Raw genomic sequence first — 22,070 nt, 5'->3', positions numbered from 1 at the left:
TGGGGTAAAAATCTCTAGAAAAGCTAAAAGGTGAATAAATGCAACAATACTTGATAATTTCTCCATTGATCATAAATGGAGGGATTTTGATTAATTGAAGCTGCAAGTTACAGTGCTCGAAGCACTGAGACCGTTAATTAACTACTTTGTCTCGTCAGTCAAATTAAACTTAATTCATTTACTTATCTTACGTATGTACTCTTTAATTTATTTACCCGCTAATTGGATTAAATGCTTTATCTTTTTTACTTTAATTTCTTCCTGTACTTAGATGTTTTCGTAGGTTATTCTTTCACGTTTTAATCAATTTTTCTGTATTTTTGTTTACTTTTGCATTATTTTCTTATAATTTGGGATTTTTATTTTTTTACAATTTTGTAGGCATAATAAGTATATTCCCACCCTTTTTTCTTAAAATAGCATAAGGTATCTAAAGGTTCGGAACCAAATTTAGTAGCCAAAATAAAATTAATCTAAAGTAATTACATACAATTAATTAAAGTACCTAGCTACTTCATGTATTACAAGTGATTAGTTTCGTTATTTGTTAACTAGTTCATTGGTTAATTTTATTAAACTAATAAGTCACTTTGTATATGATTTTATACACAGTACATTATTAATCTTAAAAATGTATGACCCAATCCAAAAATTAACTTGGATATATATGACCTTAACAAAAATAAAGTTGTTAGTTGTGTTGTGCTTTTGTGTCTTGACTCTTGATTTTGATTAACATTGAAAAATTTACTTTTAGATTTACAAAAATTTTCATTTAATTTTCGACAACTATTTAAATGATTTCGTTACGTGAAAGTCATATAATATGTACGTAAAACAAAAATTAAATTAACAATTAGAAGAAAGCGGGGATAAGATCAATACAAGTATTATATAACTAGATGATTCCCAAAAGAAAGAGCAAGATACATAAGACATAATAATAATAACTGCCTAAAGACGTTAATAGTAACACTTAAGAGTTGATGACAAACAAAAAAAACCAACTAGCACAACAGAAACAGCTAAGACCAGTAGACCACCCTTTAGATTGTATTCATCAAACAATTAACTAATTAAGCCTATATAATATAAATATTATAATTTTATATTATGTAAGTACTTATGAATTTTAGACAATTGTTGAATGTTATTGTATGTTACTAGTCTATATAAGAGAGAGAATGAGGCTCGTGAAGGGGGGTGGCCGGATTCCCGTGAAACCGAAAACAGCAGAAGAAACCGTAGGTAAGATTACAAAACCAAACATTATTATTACATTGCATACTACTTGTATTTTAACAAACCACTTAGATTAAGGAACGAGTTTGCTTGATTACGCCGGTATCACCGTTGACCTCTACCTTGTCTCTATCATACATGCGATATGTGTTCTAGACTTGCCTTCCTTGTGTGTGTAACTGTGTATACACGTTCGTTACATTTGTCTTCGTACGTACGATTACGGAGTAATTATAATACATAAAATTGTGTTTATTCATCTTATTAAGTAATTATCAGTTTATATATCAACTTATTATATATGGTTAATTGAACTTATCCGGACATAGTAAATTAAACCTGATAGAGTAGCTCTTATTAGCATATTTTAAACTTAATATTACTTATTTTAGGAAATTAAACAACAATAGACTAGCTAGATATTCTTATTAATTTAGGTGGGGAACTATTAGAGTTGTTGATTAATAAAAGATCATATCACTTTACACAATTATGTCACATACGTATAATGTATGATGTAATACTTGAAGCAAAATTTGGCGTTTGAAATACGTACCGTTTTACAAGTATTGGATATTTCTTTTGTACCTCCTCAACTTTGTACCCTATATTCACCTCAGATGCTTTTGAATTGCCCCTCGTGAAGAGGGAGTCCTAATTCTTTTCCTTTTTCTTACTTCAAAAAAAAAAAAAAAAAATTAAAAAAATAGTGTATAAGACAAGTAACTCACAGTTTGGATTTTTATTCGCAACAACAATTTTCCTAGCACCACCATAGGCACCATTGCACCACATTATAACTTCATAAGCCACAGGCCCACAACACAAAGTTTATAAATTATGCTTGTAATTATTTATTTAGTTTAATTTGGACCAACAAACGTACTAGAAGAGAATTTATAGTCAATAGACTAATGTAGCATCACTATCAAATCAGGATGAAGCCAATGTCCAAACTTCAATTTGGAATATTAACTTTGTTGTCTGCCCTGAACCCAACATTTTTATCAGACATACTTCATCCAAATTGTACGGGGATAAACCTTTCTTCATTTTTTATTTTCAGTACTCGAATTGATTTTTGGCTTATTTTTGCACAAGAAGTCGAGAATCAATGATGGGAAAAAGTTAATCAATGATGCATAATGTAAAATTGTAAAAAATAGAACTATTATATACTTGTAATACTCATATTCATACATAATTATTCATCAAATTTGATATTTGAATTCAACTTTTAAAAAATTGTGAATTCAAGTCATGACAAATTCTGAGCTACATGCCCATAAGAGATGAGAATAGCGATATCGTCAATAATATGGTGTGCTTGCATCAATTGATCATCCAAATTAAACGTACTTTTTATAAAATACTTGTAATGTAAATAAGATAGTTTATGATGCGAGAAAAATTCTCTAACATTGATTTCATATCTGAGATATCTAATGAACAATTTTGTTTTACCCTATTCAAAATTTTTCACTATTGGTACATTTTTCACATTCGCAAATATATATACTCCCTCCGCCCACAATTATGTGCAACAAAGGAGTATTATTTGTGAGATATAAAGTATTCCTTTGTTGCACATAATTGTGGGCGGAGGAAGTATAAGTAGTCTAAACTGGACAAGCTCAATCTTCAGCCTACATTTAAGTTCACTTGGAGCTCATTAAGTTTTGAATGTTATATAATGGGTTCAATTATACCAGACAATCACTTAAAGTTTAGTTCAGCTCAATTCAGCATTACGAGGCTCTAGTTAAGGGTCTGTTCACATTTACTTAATTTCAGTTCAGTTCAGCTTCTAATTTTATCTCTCATAAAAATTCATTACAGCTCCAATCAGTTCAGTTCAGTTCAACTCCAATCAGTTCAGTTCAGTTCAGTTCAGTTCAGTTCAGTAAATGTGAACAGACCCTAAATCTATTTTATTTTGAGGCTTTTTTTGTCGTTCATACTTAAGCAAGTTTTGACCAAACTGAATTCAAAGGTAAATAAAAAAAAAAAAAAAAAGTTTACCTCAAGTTGTTGTGGGTCATTGGTAACTAGAAACGAATCAGCACCAAGGCGGCCCAAAGCTTCATCTCGGACCTTCAAGCCCAAAGATTTAGCAAACTTAACGACAATATGACCCAACCCAATTAAAATTAGGGCTTTTCAACTTAACGGTTCTTCCGATTTCTGGTACTATGATTCTTGTTTGAATTGTACTCCGTAATTGATTAATTCTGGTATAATTCTTGCTCGAAATGTTTGGTTGAACTAGCAGTCTTTCTTCACTTTCCCTGATTAATTTTTCTGCACAAACCCTAGTTTCTGATAAGTTTTCTGCACAAATCATGGCTACCAATACAACCAAGGCTCGAACCAGCAGCTTCTCTCGCAACCCATTGGCTGGTCCTACTTCGCAAGTTCCGGGTCTTAAGCCCGGTCCAAACGGTGTCGTTTTCCTTTCATCCGGCATACCTGACCTTGACAGTAAGCTTACTAATTTTACCTTTTTATTTTAACCTCTTAATTTAGTTGTATTGCTCTTTGATTTTTAGCTGCTGGGTGTTCCTCAAAATGTGATTTTTCAATTTTGGGTATAGTTATATTGGTTAATCTATGGAAATGTAAGGTCTTTTGGAAGTGGGGTTTTTATTTGGTTGTGTTAATTTATTGAATTAAGCTTTAATTGGGTGAATTACTGAATATTTACCAAATGATGTTTAACTAGGATTTTGTTAGAATCTAGTTTTCTGAAATTATTTTCCTACTATGTTCATGAAGGTGTGATTTTGTCTAGTTTATGATGGAATTTTGTGCCTCCCCTTTGAGAACAGGGATTTTGGGAGGTGGGTTCAGTTTGGGGAGTTTAGTTATGGTAATGGAGGATCCAGAAGCACCTCATCATATGTTATTGTTGAGGAATTTTATGGCGCAAGGATTAATTCATAATCAACCTCTTTTATATGCGAGTCCGGCAAAAGACCCGAAAGGGTTTTTGGGTACTTTGCCTAATCCAATGTCCCCTAAAGATGACAAGCCTCGTGATCACAGTACTGAACAGGTATATAAGGATTATTATGATATGGATGGTGGAGTGTAATTTGAATGGAATTACTCAATTACCATGTGGTTTGTTTGTTTTTAATTGTAGGATAAGGATTTGAGAATTGCTTGGCAGTACAAGAAATATTCGAGGGAAAATCAACCGGGCCATGATATTAGAGGTAAATATGAATTAATTTTCATCCCACATCTCATGATCTTATGCTGTTGGTTAGTAGGACATTGGATATCTTGTAACTTGCAATTTGTGGTATCTTAGAGGGAAGTGGAAAATGGCCTCTTCCATCTTTAAAAAACTTTGAATAGCATAAACTTTGATTTTTACAATAAAGGAAAAGTGATGAAACTTATATGGTGGCTTGGCAGATTCCAAAATTGAGTACTGCAACAATTTTGATTTGCGTAAACCTTTGGGAAGGGAACATTTTGGAGGAAAGCACATTGATTGTGTGAGCACTCAAGATCTGACTCTAGACACACTTCATCAGCGTTGCTCTACATTTTTAGCTCAAAACTCAAGGTATACCCTTCGGGGATTAGGGGAGGCAATCCTGCTTTTGTGTAGGTTCTTTGTGACATCTCTTTTGCTTCTCATGAATTTTTGCTTCTGGTATGGGAGTTTGTAAGCAACTTGATACTTTTGTGTAGATTATATCTCTTTCTCTTGACATTACTCTTCTCTTATTTGCAGAAGTGGTAATAGCATTCCTTGTGGTGGCCGCATTGCTATTCAGTCATTGTGTGCTCCCCAGTGTGGATACTTTGACAAGGTAGTAATTCTCTTATGCCCTTTGTTCAGTTTGTTGCAATACTAAATATTTCTTTTTTTCCAATTATTTATATGTTAGGAATTTTCTGCTTTTAATGTTTCAGGACTGGGATATGCTTGCTTTTATTAAGTCTTTGAAAGTCATGGTTAAGGCATCAAATTCAGTTGCCATTATTACCTTTCCACATTCCCTGCTGTCGTCATCCTTCTCTAAGAGATGGCAGCATTTGGCTGATACCCTGCTCTCAGTCAAAGCAATTCCAGGCATGTCAATGGACTCTAATTATTTATGTGTCGGAAGATCATGGCTCATTTTTTAATTTAAAAAGTAATTCATATTCAATGTTCTCATCAGATGAGGACAAAGAGTTAGCACAACTGCTTACTGGATATCAAGAAATGGTTGGTTTCCTCAGCATTCACAAAGTGGCCAGGATCAACACCCAGGTATTTGACTATTTGAGATCCTCCTTGTCTAGGGTTTTCGTTAGACTAATTGAGCTTGCTTGGTTGTTAGCCCTGTGCCGTTGGTGAGAGTGGACTTTTGTGCGTGTATGTTCTATTTTGGTAACTTGTATGCAATTTGCTTCACAATTTCAGTTTAGCTTACGAGAAGGATTGTATTTTCTTGACTTTTAGTTCCTTTGTTGGATGCCACAAAGCAGGTACCATTGGTTTTAGAGGCTTCAACATTTTCAATCAAGCTTCATAGGCGTAGATCATTGATTTTAGAATGTCTAAATCAAGCTCCCATTGATGGTTCAAGTGGAGCGTCATATGGCACATCTAGTAGTTGTTCTTCATCCACTAAACAAGGGTCTCTTGACTTTTAGACATTCTATTTGATCCTCAAAGTTTTGGAATTTCTCTTACGCAATCAATGTCTGGCATTAATGGGCTTTAAATCATAACCTATGCAGCTTACTGTTTACACTTTACACAATGGTAAGAATTGTTTAGATGGCATTTATATCTTCTCATTTATCAGACTTACGATACACTGGTATGATGCTAACTCGTTCATTCTAATGCTGATAACAGCATAACACAACAAGTGCATTGCTAGGAGTGGAAGAGCCTGAGTGTTGAGGTTAAGACACGATTAGAAAAGTCATTTGGCATGGTCAGTGCTTGTTGTTGATGTCTTGGTATCTTTTTCCCGTAGTGATGTCAACTACAACCACATCATTATTAGATATGGAAGTGACATCCATATCCAAGGAGGACGATTGACGGCCCACTTCCTGTCTCTCGGCCACAAGTGTGGTCAAATGCTCAATGACCATCGGCATTTTTGACAATATTATCTTAGACCATGTGTAAATGATTTAGTAGCTGTAAAGAAATGAGAAGACACTAGTCTCTTTTATGAAAATTTCTGTCACTGTTTTCCGTGTTTGAAATTTTGAGCTCGGAAGTTTTGCTAGTACTATAGCATAGTGGTCCTTGAAAAGGAAAGAGTATGTATGATCAAGCACTGTATGTCGTGCACGTTGGCCATGCGATAAGTGCTCGCATTTCACGTGCTGCAGCACCTAATGCGTGATACATTAGGTGGTTTTACATATATTTCAATATACTCCGTAACCTCATTTTACTAGCAAATAATATTCTCGAGCAGCTTTCAACAACAAACCGATTTCAACACCCAGATCATAGCAAAAGTTTTTCAGGTATAGAAGGTGCACATGTTTCCCATACAATGAAAAAAATTCATGTATTATAATTCAACCACAACATCAATTGTTCTACATAGATTATATTTCGATTGTTTTACATAGAAGATAGTAACCAAAGTAATTATTGAAACAAGACTTGTTTCTAGAAAGTCACAACGTATCACAGCCTCGTTAGATCATTACAATGGATCTACCCTCATTCAGCTTTCATTGTGTTGGCAATGTCGATGACAAAACGGTACCTAACGTCTGCTTTGAGTAGACGCTCCATGGCCGTGTTCACATAATCCACTGGAACAACCTCAATATCCGCTTTAATATCATGCTTGGCAGCAAAGTCAATCATTTCTTGCGTCTCTTTCATGCCTCCAATGCAGCTTCCAGCTACGATCTTCCTACCTGTTTTTATTAACACAAAGCCATTCATGAATATAATCTCCATAACAGTTCATTATATTCAACGCTTGATCATACAAATAAGAAAATAAACAAACAAATTCTCGCTTATTTTTGGCAGGGGTTGGGGGAGGAGGGTCGCTTACCCATTAGCAGAGGGAAGATTGGCAACTCAAGAGGTCTGTCTGGAGCCCCAACCATGACCAACTTTCCATGAGTCTTCATCAGCGCGATCAATGGTAAAAGAGGGTGAGCTGCCGAGACTGTATCAATAATGCCATCCATTGTTCCTACAGCAGCCTACACAAATGCAAGCAGTTCTAGTCAGAAAATCCACAAAGTCTAAGCAATGCAAATCCTTGGGAATACATATGCAACTTTAAAGTACCTGCAGTTGCTGAGGGTCACGGCTGACCAGGAAGGAATCAGCACCAAGACGATTGACAGCTTCTTCCTTCTTGCTAGGTGAGGTACTAATAACTGTGACCTTAGCACCAAAAGCCTTAGCGAATTTCACAGCCATGTGTCCTAGACCACCAAGGCCAACAACACCGACATGGAGTCCAGGTTTGTCAAGCTCAAAGTACTTCAAAGGGCTGTAGACAGTGATACCAGCGCATAGAAGAGGGGCAGTGGCATCAAGTGCCATGTTCTCAGGGATGCGAACAGCAAAATGCTCGTCTACAACCATGATATCAGAGTAACCTCCATATGTAGGAGTCCCATCGTAGTAAGTGGATCCATAGGTTAGGAGCACTTTGGGGCAGTAATTCTCAAGATGTTTGTCACAACTATCACACGAACGACAAGCTCCAACCATGCATCCTACCCCAACTTTGTCACCTACTTTGAAGTTTTGCACCTTGCTTCCTACCTCTGTAACCACCCCTACAATCTCATGCCTGAAAAAATAACATGTATCTTGAGTTATATTCCATAACACAGCATGTATCACGGAGTATACGATACAGAATAACATTGTTGGAAAAGGTAATTACCCAGGAACAGCAGGATAATAGGCATTTCCCCATTCATTCTTAATGAAGTGAAGATCAGAGTGACAAATACCACAGTACAACACTTTGAAAGTCACATCTTGCTCTCCTGTTGCCCTGTAAATCAAAACACACACATTTTATAAGTAATCCGCTTCCTGCATCACAAACTTAAGAATTACTGCCCTGTTAGCTGTTATGTCATATACAAATACAACCATATATTTTTACATTGAATTGATAATAATTTGTAAATTAAGAATTTATAAAAGCTTATAATTCTATTAAATGATAATTTCAAAGCAATCCCATTAAAAACAAAATTTATAGCTAGTTTAATACACCTCATCATCATCTTTGATCTAAACCAATCATATATAAAATGTTTACGATATTTAATAAAGTTGTGTTCATTAATTCATGAATACATGACAATCTAATCGCATTATGCATGACAAAACACGCTAAAATTAAATATACGTAAAACATCAATAAGATTGAATATAAAACAAATCATACCTCCTGGAGAAATGGAAGGGAGAAAGGGTTCCTGATGTATCTCTAGCAGCCAATCCAAAAGCCTTTTGTGGGTGTAGATCCTCCGGTCCTGCCATTATTTTTTTACTCTTCAAATAATTTTATTGTGACTTTTTTTTTTTTTTTTTTTTCTAAAATACAATTCCAGAAACTTTGAAGAGAATATATCTTTATGTTTCACTTTGTTATTTGTTAAAAATAGACTGAAATGAAAATGTATGAACGAAAAAGTTATGAACCAAAAATAGGTTTATATAGCACTGAATTGAGGAGCAAAAGTGACGTTGTTGGTGACCTAAGATTTTGTGACAGCCTATGTAATTGGGTGGAATGAATTTACAGGAGTTTCTTCTTGTAGTCTGTATTTTGCCACGTGTCTTTAAAATGCTTTAATTGTGTTTTTTGTTTACTTTCTTTGGACAAGGAATTATTGGGAATTATCACGTAAATGTTCTACTTTTGAAAATCTAGAAATCACGATTTTACACTTGTTTAATTCAAGATTTGTAGAAAAAGCAGAGACAAAAAGTTAAAGAGAAACAAATACCATACTCGTGGAATTTTCTAGTTCTCATAGAATTTTTTACGATATAAGAATGACAATATTGATAGGAAATCTTTCTATTAAGTCAAGTACATACTATGTAACTAGTTGTTTCCTAATAATTTTGAAGATAATGTAATGATTTACTATCTCAATTTATAATGTTCTACTTACTATTTGGGATCAATTTAAACAAAATAAAAATTAGACCATCTATTGCAACTTTTTTTTTATTTTTTTTATTTTTTTTTGACATGAACCATCTATTGCAACTTTTATACAAATAATTACAAAATAGTAAATATAGTGATCTTATTAGAATAACTGTGTTAATGTGTAGTATATTTGAATACCAAATTTTCATGATTTACACATTAGTGCGTAATTAATTAAATTTATAATTGGTCAAATATGTGTGTTGGAGACTGTACAAAAATGTGAGTGAGTAAAACAAAATGCTTTCAATATAAGCTCTCCAAGAGCCCAAAGTGACCGAATCTTATCCTTAACTCACAACTACACCCATTCAATAACATGAAGACTATAAATTTATCAATTAATCAAAAATATAAATAGAATTCATAGTTAAGCAATCAAATGACACATTAATATTGGTATATCACTCCATACTTGTTAAGCTATTGTGTACGGAATATCATCAAAATAAATCTGGTTGGGTTATCAATTGTGATTTATTTTTCATGGAGTACTATCAGTTAGGATATTACAAAAGTTTGATGCTTTTTCGCTGTTGTAAGAAAATAAAAAAATAAAAAATTTGATGCTTTATCTTGTAATATCTTTGATTACATGGTACATTGATTTTTATTTTCCCCGTAATATATATCTTATAATATCTTCACTTTCACTTCGTTTTTTTAACTTTAAACAACCAAACTCACTATTTTCCTATTTTGAGACATCTATTTATGGCCGGAAGGATCAATATTTCGCTTATGTCGATTTTTTTAGATATTGAAGGTGTTTAGATTTTGTGGAAAGGAAATTAGTAGTCAATTTAAAGAGTAGTTGAAGCATTGTGTGAAAGGAGCCACATGATATGGACCATCCTATTCTCTCTCCTTTTTTTTTTTTTTTTTTTTTTTTTTTTTGGTGAACAAGCGGGGCAAGCCCTGATATGGACCATCCTATACTTAAATCCAAATGAAAGCAAACTTAATTGATGATAAGTTGATAGAGAACGAACGGACAACTTCCATACCAATATTTTGTCTGTTTATAAATTCGTGTATCACACTGAAATTCAATTATTCAAACATTTAATGACTATATATCTTGATCAGTACAAGGTACAAAAATCATATACGTAGCATATGCATTCCCCTAAACTCATTCTCATGTAGCTTTCAATGTGTTGCCGATGTCAATGACAAAACGATACCTAACGTCTACTTTGAGTAGACGGTCCATGGCCGTGTTCACATAATCCATTGGTATAACCTCAATATCCGCTTTGATATTATGCTTAGCCGCGAAATTAATCATCTCTTGAGTCTCTTTCATGCCTCCAATGCCACTTCCAGCGACCATTTTTCTTCCTGTCACATGTCACGTACATTCGATTAATCACATGTACACGAAAAAAGTTCCTCTCAAATGAAGGGGTAGAGGGCTTACCCATAAGCAGAGGAAAGACCGGCAACTCTAGAGGTTTGTCAGGGGCACCAACCATGATCAGCTTTCCCTCGGTTATTAGCAGACCGATCAATGGTAATAAAGGATGAACTGCCGAGACTGTGTCTATTATGCCATCCATTGTTCCTGCAGCTGCCTGCACAATACAAGTAACTAACGTTACCAAAACTACCTAGATAATTTTACTCAAGGAAACATTATTGTACATTTCCATGTACAAATATTGCCTCAGGAAAATCTTCACCCTTTACAACATTAACACAAAACCAATCTAATTTAAGGCAAGACATAAGCGACTTATATTAAAAGCTACCTGAATTTGTTCAGGGTCGCGACTGATCAAAAAGGAATCAGCCCCAAGACGGTTGACAGCCTCATCCTTTTTGTTAGGTGAGGTACTAATAACTGTGACCTTAGCCCCAAAAGCCTTGGCGAATTTTACAGCCATGTGTCCTAGACCACCAAGGCCAACAACACCGATGTGGAGTTCAGGTTTGTCGAGTCCAAAGTACCTTAGAGGGCTATATACCGTGATACCAGCACATAGAAGCGGGGCAGTGGCATCGAGTGCCATGTTCTCAGGAATGAGAACAGCAAAATGCTCGTCAACCACCATAATATTAGAGTAACCTCCATATGTAGTGGTGCCATCATAGTAAGTGGATCCATAAGTTAGCAATGCCTTAGGACAGTAATTTTCGATTTTTACCGCAATTATCACATGAACGACAAGAGCCAACAATGCATCCCACCCCAACTTTGTCACCTACGTTGAAGTTTTGCACCTTTTTCCCTACTTCTGTGACCACCCCTACAATCTCGTGCCTGATAATAACATGTAATTTTGTTAATACGGTACCAATTATTCAAGTACACTCGCTCCCTCAAGTCACACACACAAGTGGATTACAATGAGTTTCAACGAACATATTTATATACTTTTATCCTATGAAGTACTCGTAAAATTTATAGAATAGGAATCAAAAGAGTTACCCGGGGACAGCAGGGTAAGAAGAACTAATGAAATCAGCACCCCATTCATTCTTAATGAAGTGAAGATCGGAGTGACAAATACCAACATACAACACTTTGAAAGTCACATCCAAATCTCCTGTTGCCCTGCACATCAAAGTTCAAAACCCTCACAGTTTGTTAGGATTTCATTATATTCATGATAAAACACATACAGCAAAATTATCAACACGTGACACGAGTAATTTGGTGTTATGTGACATGTACACAAATTATGTTACATTTTTTTTTTTATAGTACACATTATGTTATATAATGTATTTGTATATGATATATCACATTTTGACAGTTGACACACTAGCTAGCTTTTATCTTAAGATCGGGATTGTTGTAAACTCTTTTGAACAAATCCTTTATCGGCTATTAAATCTTAAAATTTTTTTATTAAAATATTTGAAAGGCTAATATTGATATTTATACTCCTAGACTGGCCCAAAAAACACTTTATATATGACTAAATCAATTTATATCACAGAGTATATCACTAAGAATGTCAACAATTTATATTAAGAATGATGCAAAAGCTAAAAAAAATAAAATAAAAAAAATAAGCAACAATGAAAGGAAATTTGTTGGGATCTTTAAACCACCATGTCATTTATGATCCCGACCCTGCATAGCATGTGATACCTAGGTGAACAAAGACGGTATTCATCCAAACAAATCACAAACAGTGATCATCAAACTAGAAAAGAGATAGATGCATAAAAAGTGAATTGTACCTCCTAGAGAAGTTGAAAGGGGAGAGAACTCCAGATGAGTCTCTAGCAGCCCATCCAAATGCCTTTTGTGGGTGTACATCTTCAGGTGCTCCTCCCATTTTTGTTCTAAATTTTCTCTGTTTTCAATTCTTATTCTTCTTCTAATTATAAATACAACTTGTACAAACAAAGTTGAGCAGATCGATGTAGTAAGATAGAGGAAGATGGCCCAATAGTAGGCTTATATAGTTATGTAAAGTAAATTTTATTCTGAGTTAAGTGACATAGTCGATGACCTAAGCTTCTCTAACAGTGATAGTAGACTATTCAAGTCTATTTAGCCACCTTACCTTTCCATGTTACATGTATTTTAGTATACTACCACGTGCCATGCTACAAGTTTGTAATGTTACGGAGTAGTATATACTCCTTCCGTCTCAATTTGATTATCATCACAAACTATTTTAATACATATATAAATGTAACGTGATATAATAAAGAAAGAAATGAATTGATGTGTTTGAGTTTTACCTTGAAAAGTAAAAAAAATTAGAGAAAAAGAAGTATTGTAAAAAAAAAGTGTGATCTTATGTTGAAATTTGAAACAAAGAGAAATGGTTTGTTTTTTCATTAATTAGGAATGATTCATGTTGAATAAAAGGTGGGTAAAGTTAGCAGGGGAAACTGGGATCACAAATTCATTCATTAGGTGGGGAATTTGGGGCAATAAGAAGAAATAAAGAATAGTCTTAAAGGAAAATAAAAATTCAAAGAAGAACAACGAAGAAGTGAAAGGGAAAGTAAATATATCAAACAGAAAGTAAAAAAACATAAATCTAAGCTACCCTTCATAAATTTGGCTAAGAGCTAGAGGAGAAGATTCAAAGTGAGCCAAATCTTGGCGTACCAAAATGATTATCTCCAAGACATTATTTATCAAGATAAATGAGAACCATTACATCATTGCCGAACTGATTTTGACAAACCAAAGTACAACACCAAAGGCAAACTTACATTTAAGCAAATAGTACAAGCATTGCTTAATGATGGATCGGACCATGAAATGATCAAACTCGAACTCATGTAGCTTTCAATGTGTTGCCAATGTCAATGACAAAACGATACCTAACGTCTGCCTTGTGTACACGTTCCATGGCCGTGTTTACATAATCCATTGGAATAACCTCAATATCCGCTTTTATATCATGCTTAGCTGCAAAATCAATCATCTCTTGCGTCTCCTTCATGCATCCAATCTTGCTTCCAGCCACCATCTTTCTCCCTGTTACAATATATGATAGTGTTACAAATTAAATCCCGTTCATTCAATAAGATGTATAAGAAAACAAGTTCCCTAATTGCTTATTATCAAAGGGGCTTACATACCCATTATCAAAGGGAAAACTGCTGGCAACTCAAGTGGTTTGTCTGGAGCACCAACTGTGATCAATTTTCCATCAGTTTTTAGCAGACTGATCAATGGTAGTAGAGCATGAGGTGCTGAGACTGTATCGATTATTCCATCTATTGTCCCAGTAGCTGCCTATACAAATGCAACCAATTAACAGAACTTCATAAGAAATCGTCGTGTGAACTACTTAAGAAAAACAATTAGCCTTTCAAAAAACCAAAATTCAGCTAGAGCGAGAACAAGATGTTTGTAAGCTACCTGCATTTGTTCAGGATCGCGACTGACCAAAAAGAAATCAGCACCAAGACGGTTGACAGCTTTCATCCTTCTTGTTAGGCGAGGTACTAATGACAGTCACCTAGCCCCGAGAGCCTTAGCAAATTTCACAGCCATGTGTCCTAGACCGCCAAGGCCAACAACACCAACATGGAGTCCTGGTTTGTCCAGGCCAAAGTGTCTCAAAGGGCTATAGACAGTAATGCCTGCACATAAAAGCGGAGCAGTAGCATCGAGTGCCATGTTCTCAGGAATATGAACAGCAAAATGCTCGTCTATCACCATGATATCGGAGTAACCTCCATACGTAGGGGTGCCATCATAGTAAGTAGATCCATAAGTTAGCAACATCTTAGGACAGTAATTCTCAAGATTCTTGTCACAGTTATCACACGAACGACATGATCCAACCATACATCCCACCCCAACTTTGTACCCTACTTTGAATTTTTGCACCTTTGTCCCAACTTCAGTAACCACCCCTACAATCTCATGCCTAAAAAAACCATACAATTAAAATCAGTACATCAAAATTCTTGTTCATCTGAAATATCAATTGCTATTATAGACATACATATTGATATTCATGTACGAAGTATGTAATTGTATTAGCGAAAATTATATTTACCCGGGGACTGCAGGGTAATTGGCACTGAAGTCAGTATTCCCCCATTCATTCTTAATATAGTGAAGATCAGAGTGACAAATTCCAACATACAACACTTTGAAAGTCACATCTTGCTCCCCTGTTGCCCTGCATTGTCAAAAATTTAAAACTAACCCTCAGATTTTGTGAAAAATCCATAAAATTCATGATCACTCTACTTCATCATAGCCAATTCACATACAACATATGACACAAACCAATATTGTGGGTTGGTGTCGTTCTAACGTTCTATTTCACCAGATTAATTATTTGTAGACGGTTGGAGTATATGTAGCCTTGTCTAGATCAATTGTCACTAATACAGAGCCAGTACCATTGGGGCTAATTTTTATCAAACAGAAAATATGGCAAACTCAAACAAAAACATGTTAGTACGTACTATAAATTCAGTAAAAAAAAAAAAAAAAAAAAGGATTTTCCAAGACCACCTTATCATCCATGATCACAAACCCTCATGAAAACAACAGACGTTACATATTTACAACAAAAAATCAGTAAAAAAAAACAAAGGATTTAACCGGACCACCACATCATCCATGGTCTCGACCCCTTGCGAAACCAATAAAACATGTTATGTATGTTGTACATATAAATCGTACCTCCTAGAGAAGTTGAAAGGGGAGAGAATTCCAGAAGAGTCTCTTGCAGCCCATCCAAAAGCCTTTTGTGGATGAACATCTTCAGGTGCTACTGCCGTATTTTTTTCTCAATTGAGTAGTTTAATACGTAAACTTCCAACACTATAGTATAAATAGAGATTAGAGTAAGTGAAGTGGTTGAGTAATATGTTTATATATATATATGGAGATGTCCAACTAGTACGTGACGTACTCAATGATCAAATTGATACAATGACACGAGAACTCATCATCAAATTGATTAACCGTAAACTCATCATCAAATTGTCGATTAAAATTTTTTGAATTGATACAATGACACGAGAACTTCAACTACTCCGCAATAAATTAACAGCTTATTAACTTCCACACATAGTACAATGTCAAATTGTCACTATCAAGCATTCACGCTAAACATTCGTGATTTTTCATACATTAATGAACTTGGTTTTTATCTACATTCAAGCATATAGTAAAAGTTTCGGTGGTTTAAAACTCTTAGATCTCTTACTATTCCTATACATTATTATAAGTTGAGAGACAATTTAATTATTAACTACTAGCTAGACCATTATCAATATAGTATGCTTCAACTTTATTTTTTTAAGGGAATATGACGTTAGGAGTGATATCAATTATACCACTAATCCACCACATTGTATCGGTCATCATTAGTGAAATATAGTTAGTTATGATGACGTTAGGAGTGATAGACTGATAGTATATTAGTATGTAGGTTTGTCTTTTTAGAAAAAAAAGAAATTAAAAAGTTTGGTATTTCACTATTTACAGATAATTTTAAACAATTATAGGCCATTTCGGGGAACAAATTGAAATCTAAGGACTTTAGGTGACTGAATAATGGACTAAAGGTGTGTTCTATTGATCACCTGATTTTTACTTATCTAAAGTTATCTGAATTTATTTGATTTTATTTGATCTTATCTGAACTTATTTGAGCTTATTAACCCTCATTAGAACTTATTTTAGTTATAATTTTTTTTAACGGGATTTTATTTATAAATTGAACTTGGGTAGCGCTCATTAACCCTTATTATAATGGAAAAATTGCCCAAAATAATCCCACCTTTGGGCCGTCCGCTAAAAATAATCCCACCTTTGGATTATTTTTAAATAATTCCACCTTTATACCCACTCCGCTATAAATAGTCCCAACAGGTCATTTAACTTGTTATAACAAGTTACCATACACGTGGCACCCTGTAATTGGTCAAAAAAATAAACATAAAATAAATCTTTTTTAAAAAAGTAAAATAAAAAATTAATATTCAAAAACCATCAACCACCCAAGCCAACCCCAACCCCAGCCACGCGGCTCCGACCAGCCACGCGGCTCCGGCGCGAGACTTACCCCCCCCTCCCCCTGAACCACCCTAACCCTCTCCCTCATTCCTTCCTCCGCAAAAACCCAGGCGAGCCACCGTCGAACTCCCTTAAACCCAGCTCCGGCGCGCCGACCTCCCCCGTTCCCAAATTCTGCTTGCGTCGATCCCCCGTCCACCGTTTCCAGCCGCGTAATGGGTAATTGGTTCGTCCCCCGGTTCCGGCTTCAACAAACTCCCCGTTCCCTGATTCCGGCCTCACCAAACTCCCCTGCACCAATTCAACCCGTTTTCTGGGATTTGGTTTGGTGGGTTTTGTGGATTTTCGAATGGTTGAGCTAATGGGTGAATGGGGTTTTGGGGTTGGGTTGGCTGGGTGGGTGGGTGGGATTCCGGTGACCGTGATTTCCATGGCGGTGGTTTCAGGTCTGGGTTGATGGTGCCATGGTGGTTCTAGGATTTGGCTTTGGGTGGTGGTGGGATGGTGGTGGCTTAGGTGGTGCTGGTGGTTTTTTTATTTTTTTTTACAAGGTTTTTTTTTTATTTTATAAATTTGACCAATCAAGTAGCTACACGTGTCAATAAAATTTTTTTTTAAAAAAAAAAAACCTATACAACCGGTTCCAGATAAAATGGGACCATTAAAAAAGATTAGGGGGTAAAGGTGGGATTATTTAAAAATAATCCAATGGTGGGATTATTATTAGCGGACGGCCCAAAGGTGGGGTTATTCCGGACAATTTTTCCTATTATAATTTATCTGAACTTATTTTTCCTGAACTTATCTAATCAGAACTTATTTTTATTGAAATAAGTGAAAATAAGGTGAATAGAATAGAGCCTAAATACTACGGAGTGCTATACTTCGTAGGTCATACGTTGTTGTAGCATTTTTTCTACCCAATATTTGTAGCTTAGCTCTCTTCATTTTGTTGTATTGTTGTAGTGTACATGTACAAATACTAAAAGTCTACAGGTGCCGAAAGCATCCGCTAATGCGTTTCATAATTTTCATTAAATTACTTTTTATTGGATAATAAGTGTAGTATAAAATTTAATACTGTAGTAGGGTTCAATAATATATGGCTGGGTCAAATCAGTGCTTGAGTGCTTCTAATGGGACTTTGCACTATTGAACAACTATAGTTGTGTAACTTGTGTTAGACACAACAAATATAGTAGTACAACATATGTGTATATGTCCAACGTCTGATTTAATATTTTATGAAATTTTTACTCCAACATGTTGAATTCTTAAAATGAAGATTTAAGGTTTTCATAGCCACGTCAGAAAGTAGGATCCGACAAATTGGTAATCACGGTCAATTGACTTGAATTCAATGGGTGACTGGGTGGTATATTTCTAGAAGTAAATAATTTGTTCTGTCTTTTTTTTTTTTTTGAAGAAAGTTCCTGAAATTCTTATACTACAATATAGTACTCCATCCGTCCCCTTTTGATAATCCCTTATGGGTAAATTTTAGTCCCAAAATGTTCACCCTATTTGCTTTTTTCAACAACCATTAATTTTATTTTTTTTACCAAAATTCCCTCCAATTTGCAACAATACTTGTGCAAATTTAAATTTCTCATGAAAATTTTGTTTTCCCATATATTTTTATTACTTTCTCTCTCTACTTTTTTTACATACCCAATGTCAATTTACTTTTTCAATGTACTTTTACTATTCTTATTTGTGTTTATTAATTCCCGTGAAAAATGTCCATAAGGAACTATCAAAAGGGGACGGAGGGAGTAATAATATACTCGTATTCTCAGTTATAAACTCGGTATCTGTTAACCAAACCTAATCAATTCTTTGCCCAAAAAAATAATGAATGGAAGTATAGTGTTTTATCTAACCCTATCATGATTTTATACCTATTACGGTGACAAACTTGAATATTTGGAAATAACTAATAAGGAATAGTATTCTATCGAAACCATTATTGAATTGGTTACATCACAAACTATACCAAACTTACATTTAATTAAGGAAAAAGTAAAAGCATTATTTTTTTTAATGACCCCGGGCCATCATGAGTACATAATATAAAATCTAAAAATCTTTTCTGCCTCTCAGGCAAGAATCAAAATGATAACTCTAAGGGCTGTCATTTGAACCATGAAATGATCAAACTCGAACTAACTCATGATCATTCAGCTTTTAGTGTGTTACCGATGTCTATAACAAAACGATACCTAACGTCTGCCTTGTGTACACGCTCCATGGCCGTGTTTACATAATCCATTGGAATAACCTCAATATCCGCCTTTATGTCATGCTTAGCCGCGAAATCAAGCATCTCTTGCGTCTCCTTCATGCCCCCAATCCCGCTTCCAGCCACCATTTTTCTACCTGTAATGATATGATGATAGTGTCACATTTCTCATTCAATCAACAAGCTATTCAAGAAACCAAAACAACTTCGTTCCTTGATTGTTTTTTGAGGTTTCTAGGCAAAGCTTACCCATTATCAAAGGAAAGACTGGCAGCTCAAGTGGTTTGTCCGGAACACCAATTGTGATCAATTTTCCCTCAGTTTTCAGTAGATTGATCAGTGGTAGTAGAGGATGAGGTGCTGAGACTGTATCGATTATTCCATCTATTGTCCCGGTAGCTGCCTATGTAATAAACAAATGCAACCAACAGAATTACATAAGAAATCGTCATGTTAACTACTTCAGAAAAACAATAAGCCTTCCCAAACAACAAAATTTAGTTAGAGGGCTAGCACAAGATGTTTGTAAAATTGTAAGCTACCTGCATTTGTTCAGGATCGCGACTGACTAAAAAGAAATCAGCACCAAGATGGTTGACAGCTTCATCCTTCTTGTCAGGCGAGGTACTTATAACAGTTACCTTAGCTCCAAAAGCCTTAGCAAATTTCACAGCCATGTGTCCAAGACCACCAAGGCCGACAACACCAACATGGAGTCCTGGTTTGTCGAGGCCAAAGTGTCTCAAAGGGCTATAGACAGTGATCCCTGCACATAAAAGCGGGGCAGTAGCATCGAGTGCCATGTTCTCAGGAATATGAACAGCAAAATGCTCGTCTATCACCATGATATCGGAGTAACCTCCATATGTAGGGGTGCCGTCATAGTAAGTAGCTCCATAAGTTGGCAAAATTTTGGGACAATAATTCTCAAGATTGTTGTTACAGTTATCACATGAACGACATGATCCAACCATGCATCCGACCCCAACTTTGTACCCTACTTTGAATTTTTGCACCTTTGCCCCAACTTCTGTGACAACTCCTACAATCTCATGCCTGAAATACCATATAATAATATGAATATATAGTATAATAGTATGTCAATTGTTCATCAGAACTTAATTTTCTTTTTGTCTGAAACATAACAAATATTGAAAATCGATTTCAGAGAACAATTATTATAAGAAAATTACCCAGGGACAGCAGGGTAAGAGGCATTCCCCCATTCATTCTTAATATAGTGAAGATGAGAGTGACAAATTCCAACATACAACACTTTGAAAGTAACATCCAAATCTCCTGTTGCCCTGCATTGTCAAAAATTCGAAACCCTTTAAAAATCAATTAAATTCATGATCACTCTGCTTCAATCCTCCATCATAATACATTGACATACAACATATGACATTAATCAATATTATGGAAGGCATTTTTTTTTTTCACCAGATTATAAGTGAATGGAAAGAGTATATCTGTATATGTAACCTTGCCTCGATCAACATGTTTTGTACGTACAAATGTACAATAAAATCAGCTAAAGACAACGGATTTGTCAAGACCATTGTAACAAGCATCCTTGATCATGACCCTAACCTTACGAGAACAAAAAGACGTGTATGTTGTCGTGTTTTAATGATTTATACATACGAAAACAACAGATTTTCCTGCTCCAACCATTCGACGACCAATAAGACATGATATTTACATATAAACCGTACCTCCTAGAGAAGTTGAAAGGGGAGAGAATTCCAGAAGAGTCTCTTGCAGCCCATCCGAAGGCCTTTTGTGGGTGTTCATCTTCAGCTGCTCCTGCCATAATTTTTCTCAATTTTTTTATTGGATATTTTTTGTTGATACAAATTTAGAAGTTTAACACATTAACTTTCAAAACTCTAGTAATAATTACTTTAATAGAGGAAATGGTAGAGTATTATATAGGGAGTCGACCCAACAATGAACTAGTGATGCATTCAATGACCAAAGCTTTATTCACAGTAGACTTGGATTGACTATTGAAAAATTAGTGAATTGAGAGAATTATACTAGTAAAAGAGATTCAAGTAATTAATTAAGAACTTAGCTTCTACACAAAAAGTACCATATTATTCTCATGCTAAATATTCGTGTTTTTCGTACATTATGAACTTAGTTAAGGTATACTCGAGTGTATATTGAAATTTTTTAACGGTTTAATTAAATTATTTTACTTTTTCAATATAAATTAAGAGACAATTTTGTATCATAAACTACTAGCTGAACCATAATCAAGATACTCTGTCGTGTGCTTCAACTTTAATTTTTTCTTTTTACGGGAATATGAGGTGGAAAGCGATGCCAATACTTAACCACTCAACAAACTAAGAATTCTTTCTATGTACTTGTACTTTGTATTATCGTATAGGGAATCATTAATAAAATAATAAAATTGGTTATAATCTTAGGATGGCCGATGAAGTGAAGAGGATTTAGATTTGTCTTCTCATGACAAAAAATAATAAAGAATTAAAAAGGTTTAGTATTTTAGGATTTACAGACATTTTAAGCTGGAATGGTTTTTCCGGGAACTAGCTTAGTTGAAAGTTAAAGAACATATGATGACTAAAAATTGAATAATGAACTTATAATATAGTAAATATACTACTGTCTACTGTACTATACCCTACAATTTCTTAGTCTAATTTTTTTTTGTTGTCATAGCAATTTTGTTCTTATTTTATTTCTAGTACTTGTTATTTTCTTCATTTTGTCAATACAATACTACGTAATAAGACTTCAATCCACCGAGGTACCGAAAGCATTCCCATAATGTGTTTTCATAATTTTCACTAAGGGTCTGTTCTGATTGACTGAACTGAATTGAATTGAATAGAATATTTTATAAGAGAAGAATATCAGAGCTGAGCTGAACTTAAGCTGAAGAAAACAA

General features: G+C 34.8%; 3 protein-coding genes and 2 pseudogenes across 5 annotated transcripts; 1 reads left to right on the top strand and 4 right to left on the bottom strand.

The window, feature by feature from the left end:
* Positions 1-3,461: 3,461 nt before the first annotated feature.
* On the top strand, positions 3,462-6,469 carry LOC145603157 (elongator complex protein 4-like). Its single transcript, XM_081659283.1, has 9 exons — positions 3,462-3,723; positions 4,071-4,297; positions 4,388-4,460; positions 4,666-4,819; positions 4,991-5,069; positions 5,173-5,332; positions 5,424-5,515; positions 5,734-6,013; positions 6,110-6,469. Exons 1-8 carry the CDS (start codon positions 3,585-3,587, stop codon positions 5,899-5,901), a joined length of 1,092 nt encoding a protein of 363 aa, XP_081515409.1. The 5' UTR covers positions 3,462-3,584; the 3' UTR covers positions 5,902-6,013; positions 6,110-6,469.
* Positions 6,470-6,766: 297 nt separating this feature from the next.
* On the bottom strand, positions 6,767-8,818 carry LOC145603159 (putative mannitol dehydrogenase). The gene is made up of 5 exons (XM_081659284.1): positions 8,658-8,818; positions 8,142-8,255; positions 7,532-8,045; positions 7,290-7,443; positions 6,767-7,146 (listed from the first exon to the last, which is right to left on the bottom strand). Exons 1-5 carry the CDS (start codon positions 8,750-8,752, stop codon positions 6,944-6,946), a joined length of 1,080 nt encoding a protein of 359 aa, XP_081515410.1. The 5' UTR covers positions 8,753-8,818; the 3' UTR covers positions 6,767-6,943.
* A 1,757-nt stretch (positions 8,819-10,575) lies between these two features.
* Positions 10,576-12,798, bottom strand: LOC145603156 (putative mannitol dehydrogenase; annotated as a pseudogene). The gene is made up of 5 exons (XR_014104698.1): positions 12,630-12,798; positions 11,869-11,994; positions 11,189-11,700; positions 10,858-11,011; positions 10,576-10,778 (listed from the first exon to the last, which is right to left on the bottom strand). The product of XR_014104698.1 is annotated as a putative mannitol dehydrogenase (transcript).
* Positions 12,799-13,669: 871 nt separating this feature from the next.
* Positions 13,670-16,236, bottom strand: LOC145602710 (putative mannitol dehydrogenase; annotated as a pseudogene). Its single transcript, XR_014104593.1, has 6 exons — positions 16,221-16,236; positions 15,562-15,652; positions 14,924-15,049; positions 14,278-14,791; positions 13,995-14,151; positions 13,670-13,890 (listed from the first exon to the last, which is right to left on the bottom strand). The product of XR_014104593.1 is annotated as a putative mannitol dehydrogenase (transcript).
* A 2,842-nt stretch (positions 16,237-19,078) lies between these two features.
* Positions 19,079-20,960, bottom strand: LOC145602303 (putative mannitol dehydrogenase). The gene is made up of 5 exons (XM_081658493.1): positions 20,863-20,960; positions 20,338-20,451; positions 19,687-20,200; positions 19,394-19,547; positions 19,079-19,281 (listed from the first exon to the last, which is right to left on the bottom strand). Exons 1-5 carry the CDS (start codon positions 20,958-20,960, stop codon positions 19,079-19,081), a joined length of 1,083 nt encoding a protein of 360 aa, XP_081514619.1.
* Between the last annotated feature and the right edge of the window lie 1,110 nt (positions 20,961-22,070).

This window comes from Chenopodium album, chromosome 21, assembly GCF_948465745.1.
Source record: "Chenopodium album chromosome 21, dcCheAlbu1.1, whole genome shotgun sequence".
Classification (NCBI taxonomy): Eukaryota; Viridiplantae; Streptophyta; class Magnoliopsida; order Caryophyllales; family Amaranthaceae; genus Chenopodium; species Chenopodium album.
This window is presented reverse-complemented; position numbering and strand designations above follow the sequence as displayed.